Source organism: Hyposmocoma kahamanoa, unplaced genomic scaffold (genome assembly GCF_003589595.1).
Source record: "Hyposmocoma kahamanoa isolate Upper Pololo Valley unplaced genomic scaffold, ASM358959v1 192, whole genome shotgun sequence".
Classification (NCBI taxonomy): Eukaryota; Metazoa; Arthropoda; class Insecta; order Lepidoptera; family Cosmopterigidae; genus Hyposmocoma; species Hyposmocoma kahamanoa.
Genome location: NW_020653719.1, coordinates 742945 through 759746, shown reverse-complemented (window position 1 = coordinate 759746; position 16802 = coordinate 742945). Strand labels below are relative to the sequence as shown.

The window sequence follows — 16802 nt, the reverse complement described above, 5'->3', positions numbered from 1 at the left end:
ATTTTAGTAAAGTAGTACTCGTAAGTTGAAACGAGCAAACGTCCTCCCTGATGAACCCCACCGTCGCTCCTGCGTTTTGTATCGGACTGATAGTTACACTAGCGCTTTTTTTTACCACAAAGAGTTATCACAGTTTAGAGAAATCTATTTAAATATTTTTATTTCATTTTTGTACGAAGGTAAAATCTGATGAATTGTTAAAGTAACGGAATTAAAGATGTTGTTTTATTATGGTGTTAGTAATATAGTCCTGCAAGGTTGTTAGTATTTTACAACTACCCCACTACAACGTACCCCGCCCGCGCATAGCTAAAAAGAATTTGAAACGGGTTCTCCGCACAGCTTTGGTGGAAAACATCACATCGTTTCACAGCGCCGCTACACATCCTCGCACTGCCTCGCTACCTCGCACATCTCTGGTGGAAAGGCAGCCTAAGTCACCAGAAAGGTGTTAGGCCACTTACACACAGTATCACAAACACACCTGGTCAACAGACTAAGTCACAAAGTTAACACGTGAGTGATGTAGTCAATACAAACATGTCGTTATGGACAGACCGTGCGCATTAATATGCATATGGGTAAGCCAACAATTCAAGGGACTTTTCGACATATGTACGTGTAGAATGTAGAACACGCAGAAGTGGCAGTGCTTTGATGTGAGCGAATTAAATGCCTACCCTTGTCAAGCAAGTCGTTTGAACATTTTTATATAATAATAATTATGTACGGTTTGTAAAAATAGCATTTACTTACAAGACAAGGGACTTTTAAAGTCCATACAAAATATATTATATATTTTTTGTATGTTTTTGTCACAGAAGGTTTGTTAACCCTTCACAGACCCGTTATTGTCCTGTTACCGTGTACTACTGTAATAATAAAACAGTAAACAGAATATGAAAGTACAAGGTGTCTCTTTTTGTTATATGGCTTTCAAAAAACTAACTACGGTCTAAAGTGCGATTTCCAAGTGCTTTCAGTTTACTTGCCGCCTACGGCTTCTCTATAGAGATGTATCAACAACGTACTGACAAAATGAAACGATTTACACGCACACATTTATGGACGTTGCACACACATTTTTCAGATTTGCATACGTAAACTAACTTTACATTGCCGTGGAAGGGAATGGAAGCGAATTTAGAATTTGTAGGATAATGAATTTTATGGAAAAGGCTGAACTCACACAAGCGCAGAGTCGAAGCGTCGCGACGCGTCATGTTTTTCGCTTATAGCATATTCATCTCTATTTTCCCATTAGTAAGGTACAAATTTGTGTTATGCAAATATGGAATCACGCGTCGACGCTTGGTTAAAGTTGAGCGGTTTTGCGCGTCGCCGCGCGTTCTTTGTGCGCAGTGAGGAGTCAGACGCCGACCACACTGTGATCTGGGCGTCGTCCTAATGCGAGCGTCGTCGCGAGACAACGAGCGTCGCCAAGCGTTGTAGTTGAAAAACAGGACGCGACGCGACGTTTCGTGTCTGGGCCAGAGTGAGTTGAGCCAAAACTGTAAATTTACAAATTCGATATTAAATGGTAGCTGAGGGTATTCCCGAGATTGTGGAATTCTCTTGAAGACGCGCGACCTGTTTTTTGACCCGCATCTAGTTGTACATTACACAATTCATTATTTTATGATTAAAAAGTTCGCTTCCATACCGATCCGCGGTAATGTATATTGAGCCTGAATGCTTGGATGATACACTAGGTGATAAAATGTCCGGGGCGGAGTGGCGTTGGCGATAAGCCTAGACATCGTCAATGCCTTCAACTCTTTGCTTTGGTGGACCGTTAAGGAGGCACTCGAGTATCACCGAGTGCCTCCGTACCTGAAGCGAGTTGTCGGGTCCTACCTAAGCGATAAGTACATTACGTACCCGGATCGGGATGGCGCAAGCCACTGCAGAGAGGTTGTGTGTGGGGTCCGCAGGGGTCCGTCTTAGGACCACTCCTTTGCAACCTCGCATACGATGCAGTCTTGAGGGTCGAACTACCCGCGGGCGTGCATCTGTTGTGTTACGCCGACGACACCCTGGTGCTTGCCGGAGGGGAGGACCATTCAGCTCGCTGAGCTCGGGGTTTCTCGCGTCGTCGAAAAATTCGAGGCACTGGGTCTACACGGGTAGCGCATCAAAAAACTGAGGCGCTGTGGTTCCACAAACTTCCGCGACTGAGGGAACCACCCAGTTACTCGATTCGCGTTGGTGACGTCGACGTCCAGGAAGGGCAGTACTTAAAGTACCTGGGCCTCATCCTGGACGGCCGCTGGGACTTCGAGGAGCACTTCCGGCGCCTGGTTTCCCGGATCGATAGGGTGGCGGGTGCAATGCACCGGTTGCTGCCCAATCTGGGGGGCCCTTCCGAGGGAGTTCGCCGCTTATGCGGCGGGGTGGTGCGATCCGTGGCCGTATACGGGGCGCCTGTCTGGTCACATCGACTGACAGGCGTTCGGCGCTGTAGAGCCATTCTCAATGGCGTGCAGCGTCGCATGGCCATTAGGATCGCACGAGGATACCGCACCGTATCCTTCGACGCGGCGACTGTCCTGACGCGGTTTCCCCCGCTGGACATCCTGGCGGAGATGGACGCGGGTATTTACGCGCGCCTCCGCCAGGCGGAGAAAGCTGCGCCGCCGGAAGTGCGGTGGCAGGAGCGCCGACAGGCGTTCGAAAAATGGCGCGAGAAGCTGATGACAGGATCCTGGTTGCCCGGATCGGGCGAGATCTCTCTCCGCCAGGCATAGTAGCGGCTATGCTGGCGGATCACAAGTCCCATGAGGCAGTGGTCTCCTTCTGTGAAGCGGTGATGCTCCAGAAGGAGGTCGCCCGAGCGCGATCGGGAGATGGTCGATCCCGCTCGGCGGCAGCGTACCTTCGCGGTTGCGGGCGATCGGAGCGGGGGCTCCGTTGCGGCTTATCCGCTGCCCCCGCGGCGGAGAGGTATCCTAGGAAGATTTCCCCACGAAGAAAAAAGGGGATAAAATGTTCCCCAACACGACGCGCAACAGTCAATCTACGTATTCCTGGAACGTTGCCCAGTGTCCCGCAACATGCCGCGCAACGTTTTGTTACGTATTTACGTGACGCCGAACATGTTGCAAGCTCCCGCTCTCCGAGCGCGAAAACTTGTGCCGCGCGTACCGCTTTCATTATTGTCGAGTGTAGTCGTGTGCGCAACGTGACTCTCAACATGTCTGTAGTGTGGGGGAATATAAACACTGGCAAGTGTATCAAGGCTAGGCCTGCAAAATGTTGCGAGACATTGTCCCCGGGACATTTCGGCTAGATGTTGAGCGCTATGTTACGCGACATGTCGCTCCATTTGTCCCCAAGTGTATCTAGGACTTAATACAGTACGGCAGACACCGACTAGTTTGTATAAGGTGATACAACACCCTGCATGCTAGTGCAAGAAACATTTGTAAATAGCAGTACCTATGGTACCAACAAAAAAACGACTGACAATTTGGTTAAGTACTGTCCATGAACGGATTAATTAAAAACTTTGTGCCGTAGTCAGAGATGGGCAAGTGCCAGGGTTTTAACTTTGTGCTTAGTTAAGCGCCGGATTTAAATCGGGTTAAAACTCCAAAATCCAACCCAAAATCGAGGGCAAAACATATTTACAAATACCTAAATATTTGTTGTAAAACGAGTTTCGTTCAAATTGAATGATATTATTACAAAATGTTTATTGCTTTCTGATTTAAACAATTCAATATGCCTTTGCTCTGATCTTAACTTATCCTAGTCTAGGTAAAGAAAAACTCTTATTAATTCGTATGAAGAATCGTTTAGACTAATAACAAAATAATTTAATATATTTACCAACATTTAGATGTTTCTAAGGTAAGAAAAAAGATAAAGAATACTGCATTTAAATCTTCATGAATAGTCGTATATTGTATTCAGAAAAAAATCTCACTAGAAACGAAAATTGAATAAAGTTACTCACAGATGGTCCTGCCTCTTGAAGGCTTTCGCGCATGTAATGCACACATATTTTCTCTCGTCACTGTGCGTCAGCTTGTGTTTAGCTAATGCCGAAGCGTTGCCGAAGATTTTGTTGCATACCTGTAATAGATAATTAATGTTAATAGTTTTAATCATTATGAAATGAGATGTGAAAGTTAACGGACAGTTAGAGAATAGGAAGGTCACTCTCCGCCTCTCCTTAGCTTTAGACACCACACCGCGCTCCACATATTGTTGCAACATTGACGGAACGGCACCAAGGCTGTCAGTGAGATGTTCGCTAAGAACGACTTTGATGTTCAAACAGTTAAAAAGTATTATAATTATTAATACAAAGATCGAACCGAGACGAATAATTCCGGCTGGATTGGAACCAACGTCTTTTAGCAAACTGTGTCAGACGCTATGTCAACTAAGCCACGGAACGAACCAGCGGACCTTAAGTATTTTTCTATGTGCTTGTTGCAGATCTTTGTTCTGGTTTTTAACCACTTTTTACTTTACTCGTTTTTCTATTAATGTAACTCATAGTCAGCTGTTGGTATGGTCTGTAAAGGTACATAGCTGAGTGAAGAAATAGATTTGTCAAAGATGGTGTTATCGCAAAAAAAGTCGTTAAAAACCAAAATCATACGCGATTTAATCGAAATCGAAATCCCGATGGAACTCGATATTAAATAATATTATTAATATTAATGTGCGAGACAATCACATCAATTTACCTGGTCTCAAGGAAATCCTTTTAGGTCCTGTGAGTACCAGAAGAACAAAATCAACTTCACTACTATCCAGAACACCCAGAACAGAACCAATCTAGGAAGTTAATTTCCCAAAAAACTTTTCCGAAAATTGAACCCTGCTAACAGATTGCCCACTCAGGTCGTCAAATGGGTAATATTGAATTGGTTATTGTCAATGTAATGAATTTTATTTTGTTTCAAACTGCATTTAAAATTAAGTAAAAAAAATTGAAATTAATCATTCGACTGTTGTCGAATGATTAATTTTCACCGACTGTCTTATCTACATCGAAATCCTTTTCAAGACTATGATCACTTTAAGAGGGCTTCACAAAGAATAATAAAAAAATATGGCGCTGCAATGCGTCTCTAAATAGAGTGTGACGTCGTATTTTCGAAAATGTTTCACTTGCGAAAATTTGATTAAAAGCAATTTCAAAATGTTGGTTGTCTTTGCAGATTACTTGAGATTCAAAGTATTATTCGATAGTAATGAGATATTACTTTTTTTTATGATACGACGTGGCGGGAAGGACAAGTCGTGCGCCTGGTGTTAAGCGACATGCGTATAACATAACACTTGCAGTGCCACTCGGAGCTTTAAATCGCAAAGATCTGAGAGGCACTGCCATTGCTGCTGTCACCTTGAGACATAAGTAAACAAGTCTCATGTGTCTGCAATTTCCCAGCACTCTTACCCTTCAAAACCGAAACGCAGTAATGCTCACATTACTGCTCGGCAACAGAAATAGGTATGGTGGCAATACTTTCCTGGATGAACTCTTTCACAAGGAGCTCTATTGCAACTCAAAATATTGATAGAATGTAAAATATAATACAATTTGAAACAGTTTTAGTTTAAATACAAAACCACCGTGAGACTCAGACATAAAAAGTAAACTAACGGATAACTCACGTATTTAAGTCGAAATTGAATAAAAATGAAGCAAACTACGTAATTACTACAGTTTTACTGAGTGACCGGGCTGCCACGGCTTTGGCGCGCAGTTTCCGTTGAGTCACCGCCGCCGAATCGCACGATAAAGGACCACGAACTGGTTAGAAACATGTCGAGCAAAAATTCGACTTAAATACATGAGTTATCCTTTAGTTTAGTCAAAAGTCTTAGTTTAGAACAAAAATCAGTCAAGGAGCTTGTTTTCACGCACGTACAGTTGTTTGAAGGAACTATTAATTTATTAGGAAGTTTTTACATCATACAAACTGAGGTCAATTTTGTCTATTCACGTGCATGTTTAATTAATTCATATTTATAGAAACATTCACTTTACCGTATTCACGCGATTAAGAGGGAAAGACCATTTAGCTTGAGGTCTGAACCATAGTATAATAAAACAAGTATGGTAACTCCATACAAACGTAGCAGCGTGTCTTGTAGTTTTGCGTGCCATATACGGACACACACATTTGCATAATCTTGCGATGCTCTCGCGTTGCCGCGCGGGTTGCCGCACGCCTCATTAATTTATAGAATTAAAGCGACCGGGTGTTTAAAAAATAACATCAAAAAGTAATCGTATTTATTGCTGCATTTGTGGTAGTTTGAACCTAGATTATCCTGCATTTATTTCATTTCTATTTCATAATCATACTCCATAATTAAATTACTGATACAAAAATATCGACACCACCTACGACATGCACTTTTAACAAAGGTTATTTCAACGTAACACGAGAATAAATTCTTTAGATGCAACTAAAATAACGATGTACATGTATGTAACAACTCTACGCTCCGAGCGAAGTGTAGGGCATTCACGGGCTGAATAGGCGTGAGTTGCCCCACTTGCTCTTATTTTACTATGTCTTAACGGCGGGATTGAAGAACTCTCCGGCTTCGTCCCGTGTTTGTTTCATCTAATTAAGTTTTCGTCTCTTTATCCTGTTTTTATTTCGGATGTCCGGACCGGTCTGGGGTGTGTTTACTGAGCACTGATTATGCGTAGTACTTTTTATTTATTTGGTTAGATTGGCTTTGAGAGTGAGCGTTCTATTTAAAGAAATATCCACAAGACGACTGGCCGCAGGCGGTAACGATCTGCGAATCAAATTGAACCTGAAAACATTGATATACTTTTTAAGTTTGAATACTTTCCTATATTTAGACACTTTACTAAATATCATCGAATTACAGTGAATGAAAACAATATGGATGAATTTTTCCGCTGTTTGAAGTTACGTGACGTCTTCAACCTGCATTAAGCTAGCATGGCTAACTACGGCCTGAACCTTGTTTTAGAGGAGAACTAAGTTCAGGAGTGAGACGGATATGGGTTAAAGGGAAAGGGTAACTGGGTATCTGTGCATTAATTAGATTTAGGTACAGTCAGCATTTAAATTATACGAGTAATCCAACTAACGAAATTTGTATACACATTTGATAAAAATCTATATACTCTCTTTAATCTTAAGATGAAATTTTAATTATAATTCTGATAAATATCAGTATCAATTAAGTGTATGTTTACCTTTATACACTAGCTGTTAGAGCAATGAAAGTCAATGGAACCCTTTTTTTTTATTAAAAATAGAAGCACGCCTCAATACCTTCAACTCACTAAAACCGCTATCAATGCCGAACATAAATAAAGAATTTTCTATTTTATTTGATCCATAAAGATCTATCTTTATTTATCTTGCGGGCAAACGGTCCTATTGTCTAATTAAACGACGACCTATATACAATGGGGAAGAAGGGTCAGGGAGCCAGGGTTACATCGATGCTCACGGTCCATTGTCTGCAGGTTATTATGTGCGGTATTTGAATATTTTAGGGTTGACCCTAGAGATGTTCGTGTTTCGGGTGAAAGTAAAACATTATGATAGAGATATATTTAATATGTACAGCGGAATCAACATTTTTTAATGATTTTGCACTCTTGGTCTAATAAGGCCTATAATTAGTAGTAGTGTAGAGCTCATTGTGAAAGAGTTCGTCTAGAGAAGTACTGCCTCCTTACCTATTTCTGCCGTAAAGCTTTAAGCTTTAATGACAACTGTTATGGACAGGCGTGTCGCTTACCACCAGGCGCACGACTCGATCGTCCCGCCACTTGGTATCATAAAATGGATAATTTTCCAGGAGAGAAAGTAAAAGTTAAATAATTTATTTTCACTTCTCACGCTCTTAAAGTTCGTATTTATGCTGGGTGTAGGTTGCATAGAACAGGATTTTATGCTCTAAATGATTAATTTTATCCTACACTTGTTGTACAATCTACTATTCCATGTCACAATGAAGCTTACAAAATACAATCAAAGTGGGTAGATATGTGAAAAGTATCATGTGACGTCTTGTAAGGGCATTTTGTTATAATCGATTAATAAATTTAGACAGATTTACTTAAGAAAATAGATATTTCAAACAATTCCAATGTATGCAGTAAATTATGATTTAATATGGTTAATTTTAACAGTTAGGACAGCGGTTAGCCTCGTTTTGGCGAAAAGGCGCAGGTTCGAATACAGCCGGATAGCCGGATGTTATTTCGATATTTGTATTATAATAATTCTACTTTACTGACGTATGAAGACACTTTTCTTTCTTAATAATTCGATGTATACGAATAATACAAATTTCCTATTATGTTACCATGTTTTTCTTGTGCTCTAAGAGCGTGTTTCGATTCGTATTTTGAATTGCACTTTCTCACAGAATAAGATTTATTTAATAAAAAATATTACTCTCACACAAAATAAGATTTATTTAAAAAAAAAATGTTCAATTGTTAAACTAAAGGTACTGTGATGCTAGCTTAGAGGATGGAAAAAGAAGAGGAGCTGGTCAATAACAAGGCGAAGATTTTGTTTTATTATTTTTTTAATTTTTTAAAATAATTTTAATTATTTTATTAAGAAGTAGACTCTCTGTGTTACGAAACTTAGTTCTGGTATCACTTTTAGTGCGCGTTTCCACGGCCCGTGAGGTCAAACGCGTCGATTGGTACGGGCGAGCTTGCGAAACGTTGGAGTACGGGCCGCCTCGCCCTCGTGCCAACGCGCGTGGCTAGCCGTATTCGAGTATGTATCGAGTGCTATGCCGCGTCGCGCTTATGAAGTTACCGACTAGCGGTGGATCCGAAAAGGCAGCCACGGGCGAGCACAGGCGAGGACGGGCGCGCTCGGGCGGCCCTCTTCCTACAGCGCGTTTACGCGAAATGCGCAGTATGAAATCGACTACTAGACTAGATACCAATCTCTATATCTCAATATACCATTGGGTGGATAAAGAATACAAAATATCGGTTTGGTATTATTTATCTTTTGGCCATTAATTTCGTTTGCAGACAGCGGATTAGATACGAAACAATAACTTGTAGCACAAGAGACATATTTCCGTATTTTTTTATTTTCCCTGTATAAAGCCTGAACAAAAGTCCCGCATGTTCTTGTACAATAGAGAATCCGAGACACGAATATCCGTCTAATATAAGAAAGTATGGAATTAAATCCTCACTGAGGGACAGAGATCTGCATTGTACTATTTGAGGACAAAATCTCAATATTTGGTTGATTCGCGCAATATATCATTGAAAATAGACAGTTATATTATTTTTTAATAATGCTCGTACTTCTTAATATTATATTTAAACAATTTGAACGCGGCGAGGTAATATGCTACAACACACCAAGTACTTCAATTTTAGGCAGGTATGTACATAGCTTGATTGTCCTTTGATGTGGAAATTTACTCAAAGGATGATATCATTTCGAGTTCTTAGGTTTTCGCGATTGTTACGCATAGGAAATGAAACTATTTTTCCAAATTTAAATCGCGTATATTTGTTTTTGCAAACAAACTAACGTTTCGTGCCTTTTACAGACACCATGTGCTATCTAAAACAAAAATTTGTCCACGGTAGCTAACTGGCTAAGATGGTGATGGGAATTACCATTGAGGTACCTAAACCCTACCTAATACCTAAACCATACGGATGTATGGGTTTGCTTTGGTAATACAGTATGGCCTAGGGTGTTATTAGGGTTTCTTTTAATTAAAAGATCTAAAAAGCTAAAGCACCACAATTCTCTTACTCCATAGTAAACTGGATCTTAGTACTGAAATTAAGGCGGTCCAAGAAAGAAGGTATGCTATCTTTAGGTAATATTGTGAAAGTATCATCTATATCAACGTACCGTTTGAAAATTTTCGACCTAGCCGGGGCCATGGGTAAAACTCGCTCCTCGAAGTCTTCCATGAAAATATCGGCTACAACGGGAGATCCCGGAGAGCCCATTGCTATACCGTCGATTTGTGGGTAGAATTCATTATTCGACAATAGATAGCCTGATGTTAGGCAGTGTTCTAATAATTCTGCATATTCAATGGACATATTATGGTTCCCTTAGCTTTCCACGTACAATTTCAATGCAGTCTTTTAGTGGTAGATTGGTGAACAGCGTCTGAACATCAAAACTGACCATGGTGTCATCATCAGTTAACAGTAGATCTTTGATTCCACTGATGAAATGGTATGAATCTTTCACATGTGTAGAAGTGTTCCCTCTTAACGGTGACAGTACTTTTGTCATATGTTGTGTCAGTTTGTAAGTTGGTGTGTCAATCTGGCTAACTTTGGGACGTAGCGGGGTGTCAGCACTTACGCATTTTTGGTAACCCATACAGTTTTGGAGGTTTTACGCAGCAGGGTACAAACTACTTACATCAAGTTTCAGCGTATCGGAGTGCTTAGATATTAACTTGTTGTTGTTTTTAATATCTTGGTGGTAGGGTCTTTTTTCACCTTTTTATACGTGCTTTCATCCGATATTAAGTCAGTTATTTTGCTATTGTAATCTGTCGTATTCATGAGATTTGAATCACTGTCAAATGATGAAACACAACCTCAATCTGTGATTAATTTATCGAACAAAACATTGGATCTGCTTATGCTGAGATTTATACTGAGTCTTATTGTATATTTATTTTTATTTTTATAAACATTTATTTCTAGAATTTGCCAAAGATAATTATACGGAACTTCGCAAAACTAGCGTTGGATAATCAAGCAAGTTCATATCCGTGGAATTTGTTTATTTGTCCAACGCTATTTTGACACAACGATGAGTCTAACACGTTAACATGAGCGGTGACAATGTTAATTAATGCAATGGCGTGGTTTTTTATGTACTTGAGGCGCACAGTAAGTTTCCGGAACGAATAAAAAATAAAAAGAAAGAAAGAAATACTATAAATGGTCAGAAATGAATTTATTGTTCCTCAATTATTATCCTATATTATATCCTTATTCTTCGTTAGCGTTAATGCACTTTCTCATACAAATAAACTAATTTTGAAAACATTTACTCCTCCTCCATGACAATATCTGAAACATATTTTTCATACTCTTTGACAGCCTCTTCAGGTGATGAAAATCGTTGACCGCGTAACTGGTTCTTAATTTTTGGAAACAAATAAAAGTCACAAGGTGCCAGGTCGGGATTGTACGCGGGATGGTTTATAAGGTCAACGTTGTTCACCTTCGAAAATTCATTTGTCTGTCTGGCTGTGTGAGAACTGGCATTATCGTGGTGTAAGATGATACGGCGTTTACGCTTATTTATACGGAGTTTGTGAATAACTTCCGGCAAACAAATGGTCGTGTACCAATCACTATTCACTGTACAACGATTCTCCAAAGCAACAGTAGCCACGTGTCCAGTTATATTAAAAAAAGAAGCAATCATCCGCTTAGAGGCACTTTGCACGTGCGCCACTTTAGTTGGTTTCGGCTCATCTCGAAAGATCCATAGGCTCGATTGATGCTTTGTTTTGGGGTCGTAACTATAAATCCATGTTTCGTCACCTGTTACTATGTCCCACACCAAAATTGACGCCCCTTCGATGAGTCTGGTGAGCAATGGCATTGCATCAAGTGACGCGATCGGTTTCTTGAGCCTCAGTCAAATTGAGTTTGAATTCTGCAAATCAGCTTTAAATAGTCGTTTTGCATGGTGCTTCATCGCTAAAAGCCGTTTGAAGCCGAGTGACGTTCCGCTGAGCTGTTACATTACACTTAAAGTCGTAGAAAATCATACTACGAAAATTTTCACGAGTTAAATCCATGGTGATGTAAACAACAAATTTCTAAAATGACGCCACAATGTAAAAACAAGTGACAGTCAGAAAATGAATGAAACAAACTGTATTCTACAGCCAAAGAGTTCCATTTTCACATGTTCTAATTACTTTTTAAATATTGTTTATGTAAGTGGCCAGTTCCGAAAACTTAGAGTGCGCCTTATGTATGCATGTTATTTTGGTACCGATGTCAAAACAAACATGATCTTTCGGGGAGTTTTTTTTATAATATCAAATGACAGGACGAACAAGTCGTGCGCCTGGTGGAATGCGACACGCCTGACCATATTAGCTGCAGTGCCACTCAGAGCTTTAAATAGCAAAGATTTGAAGAGTACTGCTACTGCGCCTTTCACACTGAGACATAAGTTGACAAGTCCCATGTGCCTGTAATTTCACCAGCACCCTTTATCTACAAAACCGAAACACAGTAATGCTGACATTACTGCTTGGCGGCAGAAATAGGTAAAGTGGCAGTACTTCCCTGGACGAACTCTTTCACAAGGAACTCCACTGCTACTATTATTAGTATTAAGTCGGGTATTCATTCGATTTCGTAGAGATATAAAACGTACAATTCTTACACACCTAATCAGTAACACATGCATCATATAAACAGTCGTTTCAGGTTTAAATACTTAGTTTAGTGCACTAGTATTTTTTATTATAAATTAGGAACATTCACTTGCTTTCATAATTTTTTTAACCTTTGTCACAACTTCAGTGCCACAACCAGATTGCTCATCTGCAGAGTGGAAGCCTAGTGACCCGTAATACAGGTTTTTCTATACCTATCTCGGGCACCAGTCTCTCACAAAAATGTTTGTTTTTTATCAACCTTAAAGCCCTTACTCTTAAGCCTGTTTTGTGATTGCGAAATAAAGCACCATTTCATTTTGTTTGATTTCTCAGGGTTGTAGACAGGATCTTTCCAATAAAGTCTTTATTTTATATTTTCAAAATTTATATCGAATACTTTGTATTGACACGTAAAGAGTTGCAGGTCACACCCGGGCCCGGGTATGAAGAGACCACAGAATTAATGAGAAGCCTATTTATACAGGTGTTCAGCGCCCCCTAGTGGATGGCACAGGAACTGGCTGCTGTCCTCGAGCACTATACGAGCGCGTGCCGATGCCATCGATGTCTTCGATATAAGTCATTATAGTTCCACTATAATGGGGTAGAGGACTTAACACATTTCATTTCATACAATTACTTACGGCGAATTATGCTCTAATAACCAACAGACACAGATACAGACACACACACACACACACACACACACACATGCACGCACGAAATTGTACAAATCATAAGGTCCATAGTTTTACTGTTACAATTTAGTGGAGGAAATAGACAAATTTATTATTCTTATTATTAAATGTTTTTATAAAAACTGAAAAAAAAAAATCATAGTATATAACAAAGAATGTAAACAAAAAAGGTAAACTTTCGAAAGCGCTTGGATCATGGGCGTATTCTTGTTTCTCACCGTCGGCTTTGCTAAGCCCCTAGGGCAGGAGCTGTGCACGCATCGAATTTTTCGACTACTTAATCTTGCGGATTTGCTCATCCCAGGCGTGAGCTGCGTACCGCAGTAGTTGTCGATCGACTGTCATATCATATCAGTGTATCTATTGATATCCAGCAAAGTGGAAACCCTTGGGCAAAATGATGTATAATTTTAAGGGGTTCAGCGACTCAGACCTTATATCATGAAATAAACTGGGTCACCATTAGCAAGTTAGTTCAGGTTGACTTTAATTGTAGCTACATATGCGAGAAGTTAATATAAAAATATTATGATTTTTGATGGTGGTATCAGTGACCGCATCACCACTCTTCGACATTCTTTTTCAATTAATTTCTAATAAGATTTAGAAAAAAAAATTCTATAATAGTAACAAGTTTGTTATCAGTAAGAGTCAGGTACTGGGTGTTCTAGGTGTGTTACGTTTTCAAGCCTAAGCCGTTGAACCATTGATGGTTTTTGATATAGAAAAAGAAGGAGCCTAGGGCTACTTTTTGTCACAAAAATAAATCTTAAAAATGAAATGGGGGATGAAAGTTTGTTGAAAGAACATGGAAAGAACCAATAATGAAAGTACTTATTCTACGCAGACGAAGTCACGGATATCAGCTCGGGTTAAATAAATATCTACAGATTTTAAATTATACCAAATTATTGTAAAAGAGAACAAATTGAATAACTTCCCAAAACATAATCCCGGAATGTTTTTCTTGTTTCGGCTCGCTTTTTTGTCGATGGCGGCGGCTTTGCTTTTTCGTGAATTGAATTGAAAATGGGAACGACTGTTGTGTTTATTTCGCATTCCACGTTTACATTTCGCTAGAAAAATATTATATAACTTTATTTCTAGAGGATTATAAACACTTCGACAATGATTTACCATCGGTTCGGTTTGTTTTTTTTTTGGAGTGTAACAGTTATTTTTACTACTAATTTGCAAACAATTTTATTTGTTGTTTACACTTTTAATACTTAAGAATGAAAAATTACAACTATGGGCAGAAATGTACCTATAATACAGCCCACATAATTTGTATTTCATCTCGAAACAATAGTTAACGGTTTGTACAATTACACATGCGTACAGATATTATTTATAGTTTTAACTGCCTCTGTGGCCGAACCTTGACTGCCACGCAGAGATCCCAAGTTCGATTCCCGGGCTGGGAGAAATATTTGTATGGCCTACATTTATTTCTCTCGTGAGTTTGGGTGTAATTTGTGGTTGTCTATTTGTGTGTCCATGGCACCCGCGACACAGGGTTTCCCAAGTGCGGGGCTATGTTAAGTGTGTGCGTTATTATTATTATTATCGTTTTAATTGTAAATTCATGCTGCTAAAGGATTCTTGGACACATTATACTACGTATGGATACAATACATAGATTGTGTATTAACATTTATTTGGCTTATGGTGAAATTGTACAGTTCAGTAGTTCGTTAAAAAATTCTACCAGGTAGAATTTCCAACCAGGTAAGACTGGGAAACTAACAGTCTCACCTTTTTTATGACATCAAGTGACGGGACGAACAAGTCGTGCGCCTAGTGGTAAGCGACACTGCTTGACGGCAGACATAGATAAGGTGGCAGTACTTCCCTGGACGAACTCTTTCACAAGGAGCTCTATTGCTTCTGACAGGACGGATCTAGATAGATGTAGCCTTCTTTGGTATACCGATGGGCCTACGATGGGACTCAACGCAGGCCGTGGCATACACGGAGTGAGACCCGGGCTCAGCTATAAATTGAACATGCGACGTTACTCCTCTATCTTTCAGGCCGAAATGTACGTAATATTTGCTTGTGCTGTTTTGAACCTGAAGGGAGGTTACGTTAACAAGTATATTTATATAAACTCAGATACTCACATGCTTTAACCATAGTCACCCAAATATCGAGGATTGTAGAGAACTGTGTAACTATACTGAGTACTCTCGGGGAAAGGAATAAAGTGGTCCAGCGCTGGGTTCTACGCCTCTCAGACATCGAAGGTAAGGAAGGCAACGCATGAACTAGCAAAGGCTGGTGCTAAAGAGGTCTTCGTTGATCCCGAACGCTATATAGGGATAGCATACAGCCTGGTAAAGTTCATTCTGTTGAACGAGACCACAGACGTCTACCGAGAGCTCTTTATTTGCAACTTAATGAAAGGTAATATGTAACAATGTGTGTATATAGGTAATATGTAACAATAAAAAATATGTATATTAGGAAATACATACTTTTTATTGTATTAAAGATTTAGCACACTGGATTTCCGGATCGGCAACAATGAAGAAAAACGAGGTTTTCGGTCTGTCTAAATACTGGCATACTAGTAATATAATATCATAGTCGCTTAACATCAGGAGATAACAAGGCGGAGGCACGAAAAGAGCCTTCCCGCATGATGTACATACCATTCCTTTCCTGTATATCTGGCGTACCCTGGGCACCAACTGACGAGTATGAGGTACGTCGATTGGTAAATCCTTTCACCACGACGGCAAGCATTATAATGTATGCAGTGGAGACGATAAGAGGACGGAGATAATGGCCAAGCATTCGTCATTTTCTAATAAAAAAAACATAAATACAACAAAAAAAGGCCTTAAATAATTGCATTCTGAGAAATGTGCCCGAAAATATTCGTGCTCTTAAAGAAGATTTCTATACTAGTTGCTAGTGAACAGTAATATGAACAAGTGTCATAGAGTCGAGCGGCGCGCGCGAGGCGTCTAAGATTTTGTAGTTTCCAACATTTTAATACTTATTTGCTATGCATACAATGGTATTGTTTCACGCAAGTGCTTGTTTTGAAACCTATGGCAAGCGAAGTATTCTAAAGTTTAAAAATAGAATCCAGAGCGTAGCGAGGGTTTCAAGGCACGAGACGCATAACAACTTTGCTGCCAAGCGAAACATACAACTTCTCATCTCACTATGGCGAGGAAAATGGTAGATAAAAACAGTTAAACTATAACAAATGAATTTAGTTTTGCGACAAATTAAAATAATTTCATGAACAATGTTAGTTTGTCCTTCCCAATTTAATTTTAACAATAATAAGAATAAAATATACCAACGGATTTATATTACTTATATAATGTACGATAAATCGCGCAGTTGAATGTGTCATTATGTTTTTTTTCATCGAAAGAAAAAGTTAGTTGCACCACAGTCCATTGTCAAGTTCGAATTTCATTTCGCCAGGTGAAAATTAAATTTATAGTAGATATGTACATACAAGTATGTATATGTATTTCGCTTTGATATTGATATCTATTAATTGGTTTGAAATATTGATTGATAGATATTTGTTATAACAGTTACGTAACCCTATAAGAACAAGCAAACTACAATGAGAAAAGCGCTTAACAGGCTTCAGGCCCAACCAAGTATATATATATAGTGATATATATGTCGGAGGAAGTGAATAGTCTAGTTGATTGTTGTTTGCACGTTTAT

At 39.5% G+C, this 16802-nt stretch overlaps 1 protein-coding gene across 1 annotated transcript in view; it reads right to left on the bottom strand.

Moving 5' to 3' along the window:
* Positions 1-16802, bottom strand: part of LOC113226639 (protein teashirt) — a 488243-nt gene that overhangs the window by 61760 nt on the left and 409681 nt on the right. Inside the window, exon 5 of the mRNA XM_026459357.1 lies at positions 3959-4077. Coding sequence (XP_026315142.1) covers positions 3959-4077 — 119 coding nt within the window. The remainder of the gene's footprint in view (positions 1-3958; positions 4078-16802) is intronic.